General features: G+C 35.5%; 1 protein-coding gene across 1 annotated transcript; it reads left to right on the top strand.

Annotated features, from left to right (window-relative positions):
* The first annotated feature begins 1,241 nt into the window (after positions 1-1,241).
* Positions 1,242-15,171, top strand: LOC110377443 (organic cation transporter protein). Its single transcript, XM_021336345.3, has 6 exons — positions 1,242-1,385; positions 6,514-7,001; positions 11,870-12,093; positions 12,545-12,728; positions 13,023-13,266; positions 13,676-15,171. Exons 2-6 carry the CDS (start codon positions 6,607-6,609, stop codon positions 14,111-14,113), a joined length of 1,485 nt encoding a protein of 494 aa, XP_021192020.3. The 5' UTR covers positions 1,242-1,385; positions 6,514-6,606; the 3' UTR covers positions 14,114-15,171.
* Positions 15,172-16,903: the final 1,732 nt, after the last annotated feature.

Here is a 16,903-nt window from a genome sequence, read left to right on the forward strand (position 1 = left end):
CGATCTTGTGCATAGTTTTTTCTTTCAAATCAAGTTATATTTTCCTCCAATATTACGATCGAAACCCATGGCGAACTGGTCCATAATTATTTAATAACATGACTGAGGAAAATGTTATAAGAAAATTAGTAGAAGCTATGCACATCTCTGTATGCATAGCAATCTAAAAAATATCTATGGTCTCATCAACGTTTTCACAAGAATAACGCGGGAACTACTCTGCGCAGACGGATAAAGTACCTCAAAGTAAGGACTAGAGTAGCCTCCCTCGATAACAGAGCTACCTAGCTTTTTTTTTAATTTTCCCAGTAGATCTTGAGATTAGCGCGTTTTTAAACAAAAAAAACCCTTCAGATTTTATTTGAATAGAATTTTTCATTCATTATCTGCATGACAAAGAAAACATTAATTTATCAACCAACCACTTGAGTTAAATCATTTTAAAATATTGTTGTTGCATTGAATGAAAGGCAAAATTTTCTTTATTTCTCATCTGCGAAAAAGTCGGACAAACAGGCAGTTATTTATCTGCATTTATAATTACTATTAGTAAGGAAATGTTACCAAATTTAGGTATTGGTGTACAACAATTATCATTTAGCGTATGTAGATTTGAGACACAGAAGCGCGTACAATACCGGTTTAAGGAAAGCCATTCACAGCACGTCTTGTGTCGGAAGAATACATAACAATATGCGACCTTACTGAGATACGTTACGTTCAATGTTACCGTATGTCGCGGGTATAGTGGAGAATACGACGTATGATTAAATAGCTGATGATAAGGTGTTGATCTTGTGAAGATATCATGGTTAAGTTAAGGAGAAAGAAATGAGGCATATATGAAAGAAATGTGGTAATATTATTGAACAAAACGGTTAAAAAACTTTTTCTATCTTAAGTTCATACAAGTATCCCAAATAACAATGTTAAATAACTTTTCTACAATAATTTCAATTATGTCGGAAAATACCAGTCTATGAAATGCATACGTACCTAAAAAAACTACCTTCGATACGATATCTGTATGACTTCAATGACCATCTCAACCAAGTGATAAAATAATAGTATTGTTTTTTATTTTTATAAATACTATAAAACAATTAATCTAAATAATCATTATCATTTACAACAATTTCGCAATCCTTTTGTACTTTTGTAGTATAAAAGAATTGATATCTATGTAAATAAGCTAGTCATAAAACAGAAACCCGGTTATTTTGCGTATCAACGAATTTTTTAGTTGTACCGCTTCATTTAGTTTATTTCACTCTCAGTATTTGTGAGTCTGCCACTTTGACAAGTTGTGTATTAGAAAAAAATACATTAATAAACAGTAAGATATATTATTTTAGTTGTGAAAAAATGAAAATAATTAAGTAAAGGTGAGTTTTTTTACTTTATTTTGTTACTACCTTATGAATTATTGTTTATTCTTATGGCACAGGTGCACATTAATGGTAATAATGAGTAATTAATGGCCTTAACGGTTTTACTAATAGCTACATTTATTTATTCTTATCTACGAAACTTAGTTAACATGTAAATAGCGCAACAAGTAGATAGTGTTTACTTATTTGAAAACTATGGTTGCTTTCTTTTTTAATATTCAGAGGGTGGGTTGCACCATTTAACAAGCACAACCTAACAACTCGCCAGTCAGCTGTCAAATCGCCGATTTGACCAATGAGCGGCAAATATAGAACTGGATAATTATGGTTTATTTAGGCCTGGTTAAATGCAACCCAGGCTTGGTTAAACTGTTATAGTTATGATTCTCGTGGCTAAGTAAAAGCACGGATCGATCGATCAAAAGGTTGAGCAACCCTTCGCGATCGGTCCATGGATGGGGGTCCATCTTTTCACGATAATTGGAGGGTTCATGATGTCATAAGAATCAGTTAATCTTTTGTACATGAATTCTCAGATATTGATGGCTCATTGAACCCAAATCCCAACCTCTTTCAAGCCTCGGACCTCAATCAATTATGAAGTTTTGTGATCAAAAGGCAATTAAGGAAATAATGAATTCCATGTTTCATCAAATGGAGAAATATACTTAACTAGTCTAGGCTATTTATGGAGCTAAAACTTCTGATGTTCTAATGGCAGGACAGAACTTCAAAAACAATACAGGAATAATTGTTTCTTATTTCCTTTTTTGACACACTAAATAATGTCCAAACTCACGTCACATGATATTTTATGATCTACCTGCTCCGAATTCTGAAGTGCACTTAGTAAAATATAAACAAACTTAGGTATCCGATGAAGTACTACAAGCTTAGATAATAAAGCCGAAAGGCAAAAAACCATCAGGTTATCATTGTATTAGCAACTTTTTTGCGTGTAACCTTGACGTTGCTCCTCAATATCATTTCTTAGCCCGTGGAGCTTTTTTATCAAGTTTAAACAATTAAAAAGATTGAATATTTCTTATAGCATTTTTAATCGTGTGGCTAGGGAAATCCTCATAATTTAATAATTCGATTTGAAATTATCATCACTACTACCACCGCATATTTTAAACTGAAAATATTTTGCATGTAAAAAGGACACCATATTTCGGTTAGTCGTAATTTATGAATATGTAAAACACTCGTCTAAATTATGAACAGATACTTCATAATAATGTTCTGAAATTAACGTGACAAGAGGCATTTTAACAAAACGTAGACACGTAATAAAAACCCAAACAAAGATTTCAAATATTGTAACATTTTTAAAACAATAGATGGTATGTTCTGATAAATAATAGCACAGTCATGAAGTACTGTGTACTACGCTTTTGTTTAGATAGCTGTTTGGAAAATAATACAAAGTAGGCTTGTTTGTTTCTTATAGTTTATTTTTACTGGCTTATCCCCGTGGTTCCCGCATCAAAAGGGAACTTCTTCTCGTACCTTGACTTTGACTTTGACCCGGGTAAAAAATTAGGTAGATGAAGGTTCTAGAAATCCGGTGTTGTAGCCCGACAGTAAAAGTTACTTTACTAAAGGATATTTCAGTTTCCCAACAGTGAAAGAATTTTTCAAATCGATTTAGTAGTTTAGGGCGCAAATAAACAAACAAAGAAATGTTTTCTCTTTATTTCATTAGTTAGAATATTTTTATTCTTATTAATAAAATGTCTTAATATTTCACGTGGCGTAAAACGTGTAATAATTTAATGTCTAGTATTAAGATCAACGAGGACGTGATTCAACCCGCGACTAACAGCAGAATTAGCCATTGTTTCAGGGATTAACTTAATCATAATTATTGCAATTATAAATAGCACTATTTGCCTACACACATGATGCATCTTTATTATCACAAAAACTATAGGTACAGTGCCAAATGTAAACCGCAAGTAATGGTTAATTTTGAGATGTTTTAAACATGTTCTGGTCGATAAAGTATGAACAACAACTAGGAAACAATTTGTACAAATTATTTGCTGCACTATTCACATGATTACTGCTTTATGTCCCGAGATGAACAATAATAATTTAGATCTTAGATCATAAATTAGATTCCACCCAGGATTATTTAAGGTTCAGAAATAAACGAAAAATTTTATCCATTTGCATAAAATAAAGGTTATGACTATAGCAGTACAATGCAACATACCTAGTCACAAAAAAATCACAAGTTATTAAGTTATCAAATAGAAATATTACATGTTAACAATCACGGATGGGTAATAATTTCATCCTACAGTAGGATCCTTCTGGATCTACAGTTGTAACAGCCAGAGGTTTAAATACTTCCGTTTACAGATAACATCTACAAGACAATTCGGTCATTGCTATTGACTTAAATGTCATTCGTTTTTATCATTCGTCTCGCCTTGTCGATAAGATAAGCAAGTATCGCAAATCTACCACGAGTGGCGTCTGGGGCTAAGCGTAGTCTTATAGTGATAAATTAAGCTTCCTGCATATTCATTGATCGATGCATCGGCAAGGTTCAACTTCAAAGTGAGGATCATTTCATGGTTGAGCGTGGATACTCGAACCTTATCGTGAAATTGATGTGGACAGAATAGGATCAACTTACGCGACACAAGAATACTCTGAAATCGCAAAAGTTGTAATATTAAGTAATTTTTGGCGATGCATCCAATTTATATGATTGCTTGTCGCCTGAATTTTGTTGATATTGAAACAAAACATATGGAAATTGCAACCTTAAGGTACTGAAAATGGTTTACCTATCTAATTAACACTGGCGAAATTCCATAAAAGCTAAATTGCTGAAAAAGGTGAGAAATACTTAGTATAAGACTATGAATGAATACCAAAATCGGACACCACGATAAAAAATAGTGCCTACCACTTATTTCGTATTTATCATTGATACTTATCTTCCCAAATAAGTTCATTGAAGCTGCAACTATAGTAACCTTAACAGTCCGTGAAGGTCACAGACACTTGACCTTTCACCTTTTTTCTTTACTGGGTCAAGGACAAAGTTGTTTTGTTTTCAATTGTTAAAATAATGCACTTAAGTTATTATTTATCTATATTGTAAAATTGATCGTGAACCTTGCAAAGGGATTGGGTATAAAATAAGTTATTGATGTTATAAAGATATTATTGTGTTTTGGAGGTCAATTTAACTATGGTAGCGATTATAATATTGAAAGGTTGATTTTTAGGCAATAACTGTCTAGATTTGTAGCCATAAGTCATGTTGAAAGCGTAGATTTAGAGCCTTCTGGTTCTTGAGTAACAGCCTATGTGATGATCATAATTTAAGGAGAACCTATGTCTACACTTATTGGTCAGAGTTATGTTGGATGCAGAAGACTCTCTAAAATTGTCCGTCCATATCTTGATCTTAAATATGATCGTTTAAGTAATAGCAACGGCTTTAAGTATCCAAAACTAACATTCACCTACCTATATACCTACTACCTAGGTACATAATGGGTATTTTTTCCAAACTTAAACAAAAACACCTACATGGGTTGCAATTTGTAATTTTACCGAATCCGGCTACAAGGTTACCTATAGTGAAGTACTAAGTTTTCGAAATTTGGCAATAATCCATAATTTTGCGAGTCAAAACTCCCACGCATGTATTTAAAAGGTTATTGCTATATGCACTGTGGCTACTATTGCTCAAGGCATGTCAAAATGTCCTTTAAGCCTAGTATAGGTTTTTAATTAAAAATTAGCATAGTAGTAAAACTAATATCATAATTTGTAGTCAGATCAATAGCCTTGTAGCAGCGTACAGTAGGTATTATTATATTGCAAAAGAGGCGCTTCAAATTGTATGACAAATAATTTAATAACTCAGAATGCATGAAATCCTTCTTCAAGATCAAAAGTATCTTTCACGTTATTAATTTGAGCAACCATCTCTCGAAACATTTTTTACCTAGAACTTCATTTCACTGAATCAATTGTATTTTGTGGTCTAAGTATAAGAAAAGGCTAAAAAAACCTTATCATCTTTGGCCTATTTTCATCGACCAAATAAACGTACCTATTTAAAAAAACAACTGCACAATTTGAAAATTCAACGTTAAAATTAATTGATAATTAATAGCAAACAATTTTTTGAAATAAAACTGACGTTTAATTATATTATGATAGATTCGAAAATAATTCTTAATCTGAAATCTTGTCTTACTTTCATAATTATAATGTTTAAATACCGACAAGTATTACACTTATCATTATTACAGATACTGCACGTACCTATGTATCCTAAGTATGTAATCCTAAAAGCCATACTTAACTCGTTTTCCTAATATGCAGTGAGTAAACATTTTCTATCTAGACGTAATTAGAATGCACCACAATGGGTGACACTAGATAAGACCAGTTTTACATACAAGCCAAGGATATAGACACTAAATGCAAACGTAGACATGTTGTAGCTATGTTAATTTTTCACTTTATTCCAACTGGTGGTTTAGCTGTGGGTTTAGTAGGTAACTCTATAAACTGAATTCGCTCTATAGACGTATGATATATTTTAGAAAAGTCGTATTTTCATTTATAGGTCTACCTTATATAGGTATAGGTTATATACCTTTGTCTTTTTAGGTAATACGTTGTTTTTAATAGGTTTTAGTTTTTTAACTTGTCTGACAATCTCAAAGACACATAAAAGGAACCGCTTCTCAGAAAGGATATCAACAATAGGTCTAAGGTATCAATAGAAAAATGACCGATATGATCCTATATTGATATGATCAGTTTCTGACCACCTCTACGGTAATTCATCTATTTATTTTCCCTTAAAAATGGATATTGTATTTTATTTAATTAGGTATATGTAGCTAGCTTAAACTAGTAAGATATATCGAAACAGCCAATTACTTTCGCAACATATCAGCAATTTCAAAATGTAACAAATAAAACCAAAAAAGTTCATTGAACTGTAGCAAAATGATTAGGAACATATAGACACTTACATAGACATTAACAGCCTCTATTAACTAATCCTTAAACATTATATAACTTATAAACGAAGCAATCTGTGTTTAACCAAGAGTATACTAACTGCCAACAGATAAACCACTGCAGGCTTCGGCGGCGATCACACGCGTACACTGCCCGCCAAAAAACACAACCACACATGAAAAATACGTAACAAAAATCCAAAATGGTGATCAAAATTGCGGACCAAGTGACAAATTCTACAAAGAAAGAAGATGGATTTGTAAAACTGATAGGAGAATTCGGAAAATGGCAGTGTCTCGTTATTGCTACTGTTTCGCTTGTGAAATTAAGTTCGGGATGGGTGCAAATGGCTATACTGTTCCTGACTCCCAATTTGACGTTTCGTTGTGTGGATATGAATTCTACTATAGAAGTGGAGAATTCTACTTGTTATAAGGAATGTTTGCAGTATGAGTATGACACCAGTCCCTTTGAGAATACTATTGTGTCGGAATGGGACCTCATTTGTGAGAGAAGATGGCTGGCGAGCTTCAATCAAATGATGCTGCAAGTTGGCATACTCATTGGCAGCATTATTTTCGGATTTTTATCTGACAGGTGAGGTGTATTATTTTATTTTTATAATGATTGAGCAAAAGCTATAATTGTTTACATTCTTTTGAACAGCACTTATGTTCATACATACGTACAGATACTTATTCAAAATATTTTAACAATCCGATACGGAGTCATTGACCAGAGTTTTTGTAATTTTGAACTTGTTTTTTCGACGATAACTTTTTTGTTATGTGTAAATATATAGTTATAAGGAAAGGCGAGGTTCTACCGATGTGTCGTATGACGTAAACGAATGTTTCTTACGGTTAACTAGCAAACAGTAACAATTTGTGAACGAACATATTCTAAAATAATCAGGAAATTGCGACCATTATGCAAGAACAGTAACTAGTAGGTACGCATAGTTACAATTTTTTTTATAATTTTTACGAAATTTCGTGTGATTGATGTTCTCTAATTGAACGAATGAAAATGATCCCCGTTTTCACTCATTTTCTATCATGATACTCCGTGATTTTTTCATTCTCAATTTGTTAATTCAGCTTAGCCACTGTGATCGTGTGACTTTTATCATATCCTAGTCTCGATGACCAGGTTAAGCAGGTCAATCTTCCGTCAGTTAAGCATATTAAACTTTACAGCATTAGGTTAATAAGAATATCTTCAGCATGACAAGTTATGCAAAAGTGATGTCGAAATACTGACATTGCGAAATATTATATGATGATGAATGTCTTCTGTGATTGACCCCAATGGTTTAGTTTCGCTTGACTGCTAAAAAGTGTTTAATTTTACAATACCAAAAACACAGCATACTTTCGGTTTACCAACTAAATAGAATTATTGTATTCGTCATGTTTCCACATTATTGGTGTAAAATAAATTGTAAAAATACTGTGATGTTTATGTCTGAGTCATGCTACAGCTACAAAGTTAATAACTTAGGTACTAATTAAACTCATTTTTCATCATTACAACCTTCCACAATCTACAATACCTTATAATAAAAGGGTTAAACAATAATCGAAGTAAAGGGAGTACGCGATACATTCTAGGTCATGTGTTCAATCCCTGACAGGCCATCCGTTCAATTTCGCAAATGGAAGAGAAAATATTTACAAAAACCGCTTCTCTTCTGAAAGAGAAAACATAAGGGCTTATTTCGCAAGTCTGGTTTGCTTACCATAAAATTATTATTTGCAGCATGAATCTACACTTTTATATTACCTATGTCGGACTAAAGAGTTTGTTTGTATGTTTACTTGATCGCGCTTATCTCTAGAACTACTTATTCGAATTGAAAAAATCTTTCAATATTAGGTAGCCCATTTATCAAGGGACAAGATAGTCTCACTGTTTATCCAGGAACGCTTAATAGCTTAAAGATAGTTACGGGACTAGCCGCAGAAGGAAGCTAGTAAATTATGATCGCACACTAAAAAATATATTTCCCAAAAAAGGCATCAATCTAAAAGTTCAATAGGCTATGAGTAAATCAAATTGACCTTATAAAATCCAATCCAAAAATGGGCAGTTCAGTTTTGAAAAATAATAACGTAACATCTTCGCATTAACTCAATAAGTAAATGTCAGTGAAGTTATATAACCAGTTACATTCACTTAAAAAAAACTGCATTTCAAAATGCAAAAACAAAAACACATAGATATATCTATACGTTTTGAGTTCTAGTTAGATGTGGTGGTTACAAAATATTTTTGAAAGTGAACGCGGAAGGATGTAGGTATGCAAGTTTTTGACTTGCTTTTTTTTCAAAAACCCGCCCTGCTCTTTGATTTTGTAACGGTTACATACAACGGTAAAACGAGTATATTTTTATGTTGTTTGAAAAAACCATGAACATCATTACATGGTATTCCTTGTAAGTAGGTAGGTATAAGAAAAATTGTTAAGAAAATTAAATAGTGCTAAAGTTTATTAGAGCTAGGAACTTTTCGTGGTTTTAACCCCATAATTTATGAGCCTTTAGGGTCATACCCGCCTCGAGACTGTGAGCTTATTTGCGCGAGTTACCGCAGCCCTGATAAACAAATGGCTTCAGAAGGAATATGGAGGGTTTTAGTCAGTAAGAGTTTCGCACCTCTTCACAATGCACCCACAGTGGAAGGGATCATTTGATGATTTTCCCACCATAAAATACATTGATGATGATTGATGATTATAAGATGCATCTTTAAAAAACTTATGGGGGCTAAAAAGGTGTTGCATGTTTTGAGGAAAGTTAAGTCAGCACCTAAAGTAATAAGTTCAATGGTGATGGCATCTCCATTGATGTAAACTGTGATGATGTTGCAGAACAGAATCTATCCTCGGTGTTGTAGGTATATGTTATATTTTTATCTAGTCTAGAGATAAAGTCAAGCTAAGCTGCAAATGTTTACGTTGTTGAGCTTGTTGTCAATAATGATAAGAGAAAATAGAAACGTTTTTATAGTACGTCTATCTTTGTAGATTAAGAAAAACATTGCATTATGCAGCTACATATTTACTTTCAGTGTTATAGCCGATTTATCTAGGAAAGATAGAGACTCTTTATGCATGATATTATTATATTTATGCTTTATGATGACTATTTATGAATGCACAGTGGTTTCCACGGGACGCGAGCAAAAATTAACTCTGCTAATTACAAGAATATTACTCAGTATTAAAAATAAAAAACTCAAACCTGATAAATCTTACAACTGATTTTGTATCGCATGTTAATAATTTACTTTTTGTAAGCCCCCGTTTTTATGAATTAAAGTTCTCAAGTAGATTACTAATTAGCTGTTTTCTGCGGTTTCATGCATCTTTCATCCGCGTTTTGTGGGACTTTTTCTCGTAGCCGGACAAAATATATCATATGGTTCTAGGGGATGGTCTAGTTTCCAAACAGTAAAATATTTTTTCGAATCCGTTCAGTAGTTTCAAAGCCTTACCTGGCTTAGACAAACAAACAAAAAAATGTTGCTCTTCAACATATGAGTGTAGATTAATACGTATATAGTATGTGTAGATATTTGATATCTTTATCAAGGTAAGAGTTTGACCTTTCCTATGTTCTTTAGAAGGACGCTTGTAACAAGAGTTTTTCGCGATAAAAATACTATCAGTAGTATCTCTAAGTATATCAAACAATATTTAGCAACAATAAGAATATCTCGTTTATTTTATCTTTTCTTAAGTACCTACGCGGTGTTAAAATACCTACGACTTAAGGCACAAAATAAATAATAATAATTAACAGTAGACAGTTACATTACCGAAACTAATTAAAAATAGATGTTATCTTAATGTCAGAGACAGATTTGAATTGAGTTTAAAAATGGCAGCTTTTTTTATTTTTCTAGCGTTGTTATTTGTTGGAGCAGGAAACCTAGCTGTAAAGTCGATAAATATGTTTTTTTCTTATTTATCGCCCGCATTCAACTTTTTTTTCAATTCAAGTTTTCATATGACATCCCCATACTTAATTCTCATACCTATAAAATTTGACGATGTAGACTGCCTGCCCACATCCGACAATCGATGACAGTTTTTTTTTTGAGAAAATTACAACACACTGTTAGCAATCGTCCTACAAACAGTCGGTCAGAAAATTCTGGTCAGACAGTCCAACAATCGATTATTATCGGATGGACCATGGGCAAAAATGTATGAAGCCTGGGCTCACCCACCAACAGAGATGAAACTACTTTGAATATACTTGTAAAGCACTAAATATAAAGATTTAAACTAATTTTTGCGAAGAATCCATGGGGTTATTTTGCTATAAATATTTTTCTCCGACCATAAATAAATTAATATTCTGCAAAAAGTAGTGCTGTTATGGCATTGTAGGTTTTGTTATTGAACACCTTTAACTAGTTTTAAGTCCAGGTTTAATGTATACATAAAAATAAAATAGCTGCTAACAGTTAAAATTATTTTTGTTAACATTTCAATCAATATCAATAATAATGTCGTCTAAATATCCTGCCGGTGGATTAAATTGTGTGTGCCTGCCTAACCCTAGATATCATATTATTGAAATGATATGAGCACAACTTCCTACTGTGCGTCTATCTGTTAGACACGAGCAGTAATACTGAGCGATGGCATCTCGACCCATTTCGTTTCTGTTAACCAGAATGTATACGTAATATGTACGTGCACGAACATCTCTTGACTGTATTCTTCCACTTAATAGTCACACATCAACTTCTATGCCGATGCACCTATGAATAGTTTTTTTTGCTTTTCAGTGTTTTTGGGAGTCTTTAGTCTTTTTTGCAAAAAGTTTTTTATTTTTGGCTTTTTAGTGACAAGCATAGTTGTCACTATCCGCATTTGTGGAAAGTTCTCATCAATACAAATAATATAAGCCCAAACACGAGGTAGTTTACATATTCAGTTGTCGAGTTCCCTCGACCTTCTCCGGTCTCCATCATCAGGTCAGCTCCAAACCTTCACTGTTGCATAGTGTTATCAGACGTACACCTCATTGTCAAGTTTTAAACCTATGCATGCCTACAATTTTCGAAAGTTGCCCTCGATTTCTCAGGGTTTCCATCATCAGATCCTGGCCTGGTGATGAAGGTGGTCCCATAATCCTAGCATAATCAAATCCTGCGAATTAGGTTTTATGTCATGTATAACCAAGCGCACTACGACTCTTAACAATTGTCTTTTTCTACAAAACCTATTTAGGTGCATATCTTTTTTTTGCCATGGAATTGAAGGTAGTGCCCATAGTAACAATTTTAGTACAAACAAAAACCTTCACAATGGCAATATGCTATAACTCTGTTGGACAATGAGCCCAATTTGACTCATGGTCCTTTGAATAACTTTCGATATTTTTATATATCCCGTCAAGAACACGGTCAACAAAAATGTTCTTTAACTATCTGATTATATTTTCTAGATACGGCCGCAAGCACACATTCCTAGTCGCCATATCAACGCTGATAATCTTCGGCTTGGCTCAGCCGTTCTCGCCAAACTACTTAGTCTTCACCATCCTACGGTTCCTGATCGGGATAGCTACATCAGGCACCATGGTGGTCTCGTTCGTGATAGTCATGGAGTCTGTCGGACCGAGGTACCGGGAGGTCACTGGGTGCCTCTTCCAGATACCTTTTATAATCGGTGAGTTCTGTATGTGTTTTAAGTGAATAACAGGATAAGAGCTTTTTGAAGTTTTTTTTGTGCTATTAGGTGTCTAATATTCATCAGTTATCTCATAGGTATTACGCTAATAAATTACGCTCTTTTGTAAATTAATATTTAATTTACAAAAGTTTTTATTTCTATTTCACAATTCATTAGTAAAATTCCTTTCATTAGACAGTTCATTAGTAAGAAGTTTATTTCTAGAAAACCACCCATAAAGGAGTAATAAAGATAGATGGGCATTTAAGCAAGCAAATCACGGGCTAACAAAGTCATCGACTATAGCAGCAAGTCTCGTAACTTTACATCAGAGGCCGTCAGGCAGATTTGAGAAAACTCTGACACTAGAGCTTGTTAGGTTTTAAAACCTGAATATTCTGCAGGAGATTTGTTTCTTATCATTAACTACGGTCTTATCTCCTTCCAGGTCACATGACAGTACCCCTCTTCGCATACTACTTCAGGAGCTGGAACACCTACCTCCTTGCCCTGGGCATACCCCCCCTCATCTACCTGGGCTACTTCTTCGTGCTGAGCGAGTCTCCCAGGTGGCTGGTCAGCGTCGGCAGGGTGAAGGAGGCCACGGAAATTGTGAAGAAAGCTGCTTTATTGTAAGTAACCAAAACTATGTAGTTAACTGACGACTTTGATTACGCAATGGTCTCAAAACTCAAAAGCAGGAAAAACTAACTGGATGTATGTGGCTGGTCATTGAGAGAATATGATTTTAAGTCTGCAAAACTGGGATTCTCGAATCCAGTCTAGAAATGGTTCTATATGTTGTTTCATTCACAGATAGAACAACAAAAAATATCATTTCCACTTTGAAACCTAGAAATATACCTATTTACATGCCAACGTTTGACTATAACCACAATCTAATTACAAAATACTTCTCATTCCAGAAACAACTTACCAACAACAAAAATCGAAGAAACCCTAACGCAGATGTCTCAAGAAATCTGCGCGAAATCCGACGCGCCCAAGCTGAACTACTCCGCCCTATTCCAACGATCCTTACTCTTGAAGACCTGCTGCTGCTGCACCATGTGGCTGATCACCGGCATCGTGTACTTCGGCTTCAACCAGTACATCAGCCAGACCAGTCCTGATCCCTTCATCTCTGTTGCTTTAGCTGCGGCTATGCAGGTAGGCTTGTAGCATTTGTTGCGCCACTTCTTCTTCCCAAGAAAAACACATATGAAGTGGTGAAAGGTGGCCGTTTTGGGGACTGTCTTTTGTAAATTTCTGACGTTCGAAAAGTGATGTTTTGCAGTCAAGTTCAAATAAACGATTTTTAATTGATTGATTGAGGGATTCTTAAACGAGTGAAAGCTCTTCAATAAAATTAATACCGCGAAAATCTTCAAATAATATTCCAAGAATAGGGATCACTTGTAAGTAACTATAAATATCTGCATGCAAATTGATTATAGACGCATTAGTAAGAAGGTTAAACCATCTTCATGTATAAAACAACTTCCATTACCCTTGAAAGCAGAAAAATGCGTAAGTGCCTACATACAACGCCACTTATCACCTCTTCTTTAAATTCCAGATGCCAGCACTCTTGATCTCAATCTGGCTGATCAAGAGGTTCGGCAGAAGACTCACCACCACCATATTCTCCTGCCTCGGAGGACTATGCGTCATCATCCTCTACTTCGTGCCCCAGATCTTTGCTGTGACCCTCACTCTTAGCACTTTGGGGGTCAGCTGTGGGGCAATCGTTGCCACTACCATCTACATTTACACTTCAGAGTTGTACCCTACGGTGATAAGAAACATGGCTATGGGAGCCTGTTCCACAGCCATGAGAATCGGTTCCATGGCTGCTCCGTTCATAGCTAATACTTCGGTAACTATTCCATGGTTACCGACGGCGATATTTGGTTTAGCCCCCATAGTTGCCGGATTGGCTTGCTTATTATTACCTGAGACTAAAGGCAGGATTCTACCGGATAGTATTGAAGATGTAAGGACTGGTGAAAAGTGATTTGTTAAAGTATTTTATAGTGATTAATTAATGACGTTGTTAATTAATGACATTAACGTTGTGGATGCTAATATGTGATATTGATGTTATAAATGTGATATTTTTGACTATTATAGCTGTGTGATATGTATTAAATTTTAGATGTAAGGTACTGTGAATTTATTGTAATAAGGACGTAATCTTAGTTTTAAGTACTTACCTCCCCACTCAGAGACATTTAATTATTACTTAAGTCACTCCTTAGTGACAGAATGTCATACAAATCCTTCAGGAATGGCTTAAGTAACCATTAAATGTCTCTGAGTGGAGAGGTTAATAATGTAGGTTTTAATGATAAACAGGTTCATAAAAGATTTGAAAATTGAAATCAATGTGCCATTTTCCACAAATACATATGTAGCTATTCCGTGAACTTAAATAAAAAATGTTTTTCTTTGAAATTGAATAATGGTTACGCGGGAAACGCAATATGGTTCGTAAAGATGCGAAAAATTTGAAAAACTGGTGATTGCAAATGCGACGGGAAAATCGGCATACTGCGGGCGACACAAAACAAGAAAGTATGCCTAAAGGAAAGGAGCACAGTACCTGTTGTCTTCTACGGCGATTTCTTGTACGAGGAGCACTGCCACAAATAAAGTTCAACACAAATCACACCAATTTTCCACTCAATATCGATTTTTGTATCGGAGAGAGACGTGAGCTCTCGCGCGCGTTGTCAGCCATTTTTTTTTTGTTATGTTGCACATACGACTCAAGGGCGCTAGTGTCGCCTCTCGCTCCAACGAATGCGTTGAGGTATGTGCGGGAAAAGGAAGGGAATAGGATTGCAAACACCAGTGAAATTACCAATATAACAAATTATGAGTATGAAAATTACCGCGCAACCATTCCCCCCGGGCTTGAAGGGATGCCTTCAAGAGTTGAAGCAATTTACGAAACTTAATTATTTATACGATAAATTGTACTACGTAAGTATACGAAACGAAATAACAGAATGAAAACTAAGTACCTATTTGTCTAATCTACCTAACTACTAATAAAATTTTGAATAACGAGCTTTGAAATTTATTGATTGGGCAACGGGCATAGACGCACGACTGGACGCAAGTAGGATCCAGTCGCTGTCTTTACCCGAACGACACGAGTCACTCCGGTGGAGTCAGGGAAAACCTCCTCAACGACACCCAAAGGCCAGTGTAGTGGAGGGGAATTATCAGTTTTAAGAACGACGACCGTGCCGACAACGACTGGATCCACCGGCGTGTTCCATTTACGACGCGATTGCAATGTGTGAAGGTATCCATTTCTCCAGCGCTTCCAAAACGATTGTACTAATTTGTCTAACAACTGGTGTCTAGTCACGATAGATTTTGTCTCTACTTCTTGCGCCGGTAAGTATTTTAAAGGCGTAAGATTCAAAAAGTGTGCTGGAGTTAAAGCAAGTGGTTCCGAAGGATCACTAGAGAGTGTCCTGCACAAAGGTCTCGTATTCATTACAGACTCGACTTGGGTAAGCATGGTACTTAATTCTTCAAACGAAAGAACAATATCTCCTATGGTATGATATAAATGCGACTTGTAAACTTTTGATATTAGCCTCCCAGTTGCCGCCGAAATGACTGGCAGTGGGGACATTGAGCGACCAATCTATACGATTTTCAGCTAACATATGACCAAATTCAGTATTATGATGTTTCGAGCAAAGAAATCTATGAAGTTCCGACAGTTCGCGTTTAGCGCCTATGTAGTTAGTCCCGTTGTCTGAATAAATTCTACTAACCGGGCCACGCCTGGAAAGAAACCGTTTAAAAGCGTCCATAAAACTAGTTGTGCTGAGATCACCAGCCAGTTCTATGTGCACCGCGCGTGTAGTCATGCAGACGAACAGACACACGTAAGCCTTGGTGGAACGAACACCTCGACCGCGAGACATGGTAACTTTAAACGGACCAGCATAATCCGTGCCCGTGTGGACGAACGGTTTAGCAGATTGTACAACACGGCAAGAACGATGATCTGCCATCTCAGGAAAGTTTGGCTTTGGTCTGAGCCGAAAGCAAGGAAGACACTTGTGTACTCTACTTCTAATTAAGTTTCTAGCAGAAAGTATCCAATACCTTTGACGTAAGAGTGACATCAGCAAATCAGGACCTGCGTGGCAATTAACCTTATGATGGTATTCGACAAGCAAATTTAAAATTGGATCCTTACTTGGAAGCAAGATGGGATTCTTCCTATCATAATTCAAATCAGAGTTACTTAGACGGCCTCCGACTCTAATGAGTCCGTCTTTGAGGAACGGTTTCAAGTGTCGAATAAAAGGACTACAATCCTTGCCTTCCCCGAGTCTGACGATCTCAGCGAGAAATAATGGGTTTGAAGTTGGCGAAGAACGAGTAATTCAGCGAAGTCGTAATCCGACGCTGACATGCGATATCTAAGAGGTAACAATTTAGTAAAACGACAAATGTAAATTACCACACGAAGTAATTTACTCCAAGACGAAATACGATCGGCCAAAGAAAGAATAAGAGATCTTTCATTTGGTGTAGCTAACAACGAATGTTTCTTCTCTTCAGGTGCTTCGGACACTGAAGAGGGATTGAAGGGAACGACAGGCCACTGTGAGACATCCAAGTGAGCCCACCGAGGACCAGTGAACCAAAGCGGATGATCAATAATTTGAGAAGGTGTGAGTCCGCGTGAGAGACAATCAGCGGGATTGTCTGTACCGGACACGTGATACAAATTTTGTGGAGATAAGTCATTATGTATTTAGATACTCTG

Source organism: Helicoverpa armigera, chromosome 23, assembly GCF_030705265.1.
Source record: "Helicoverpa armigera isolate CAAS_96S chromosome 23, ASM3070526v1, whole genome shotgun sequence".
Lineage (NCBI taxonomy): Eukaryota > Metazoa > Arthropoda > Insecta > Lepidoptera > Noctuidae > Helicoverpa > Helicoverpa armigera.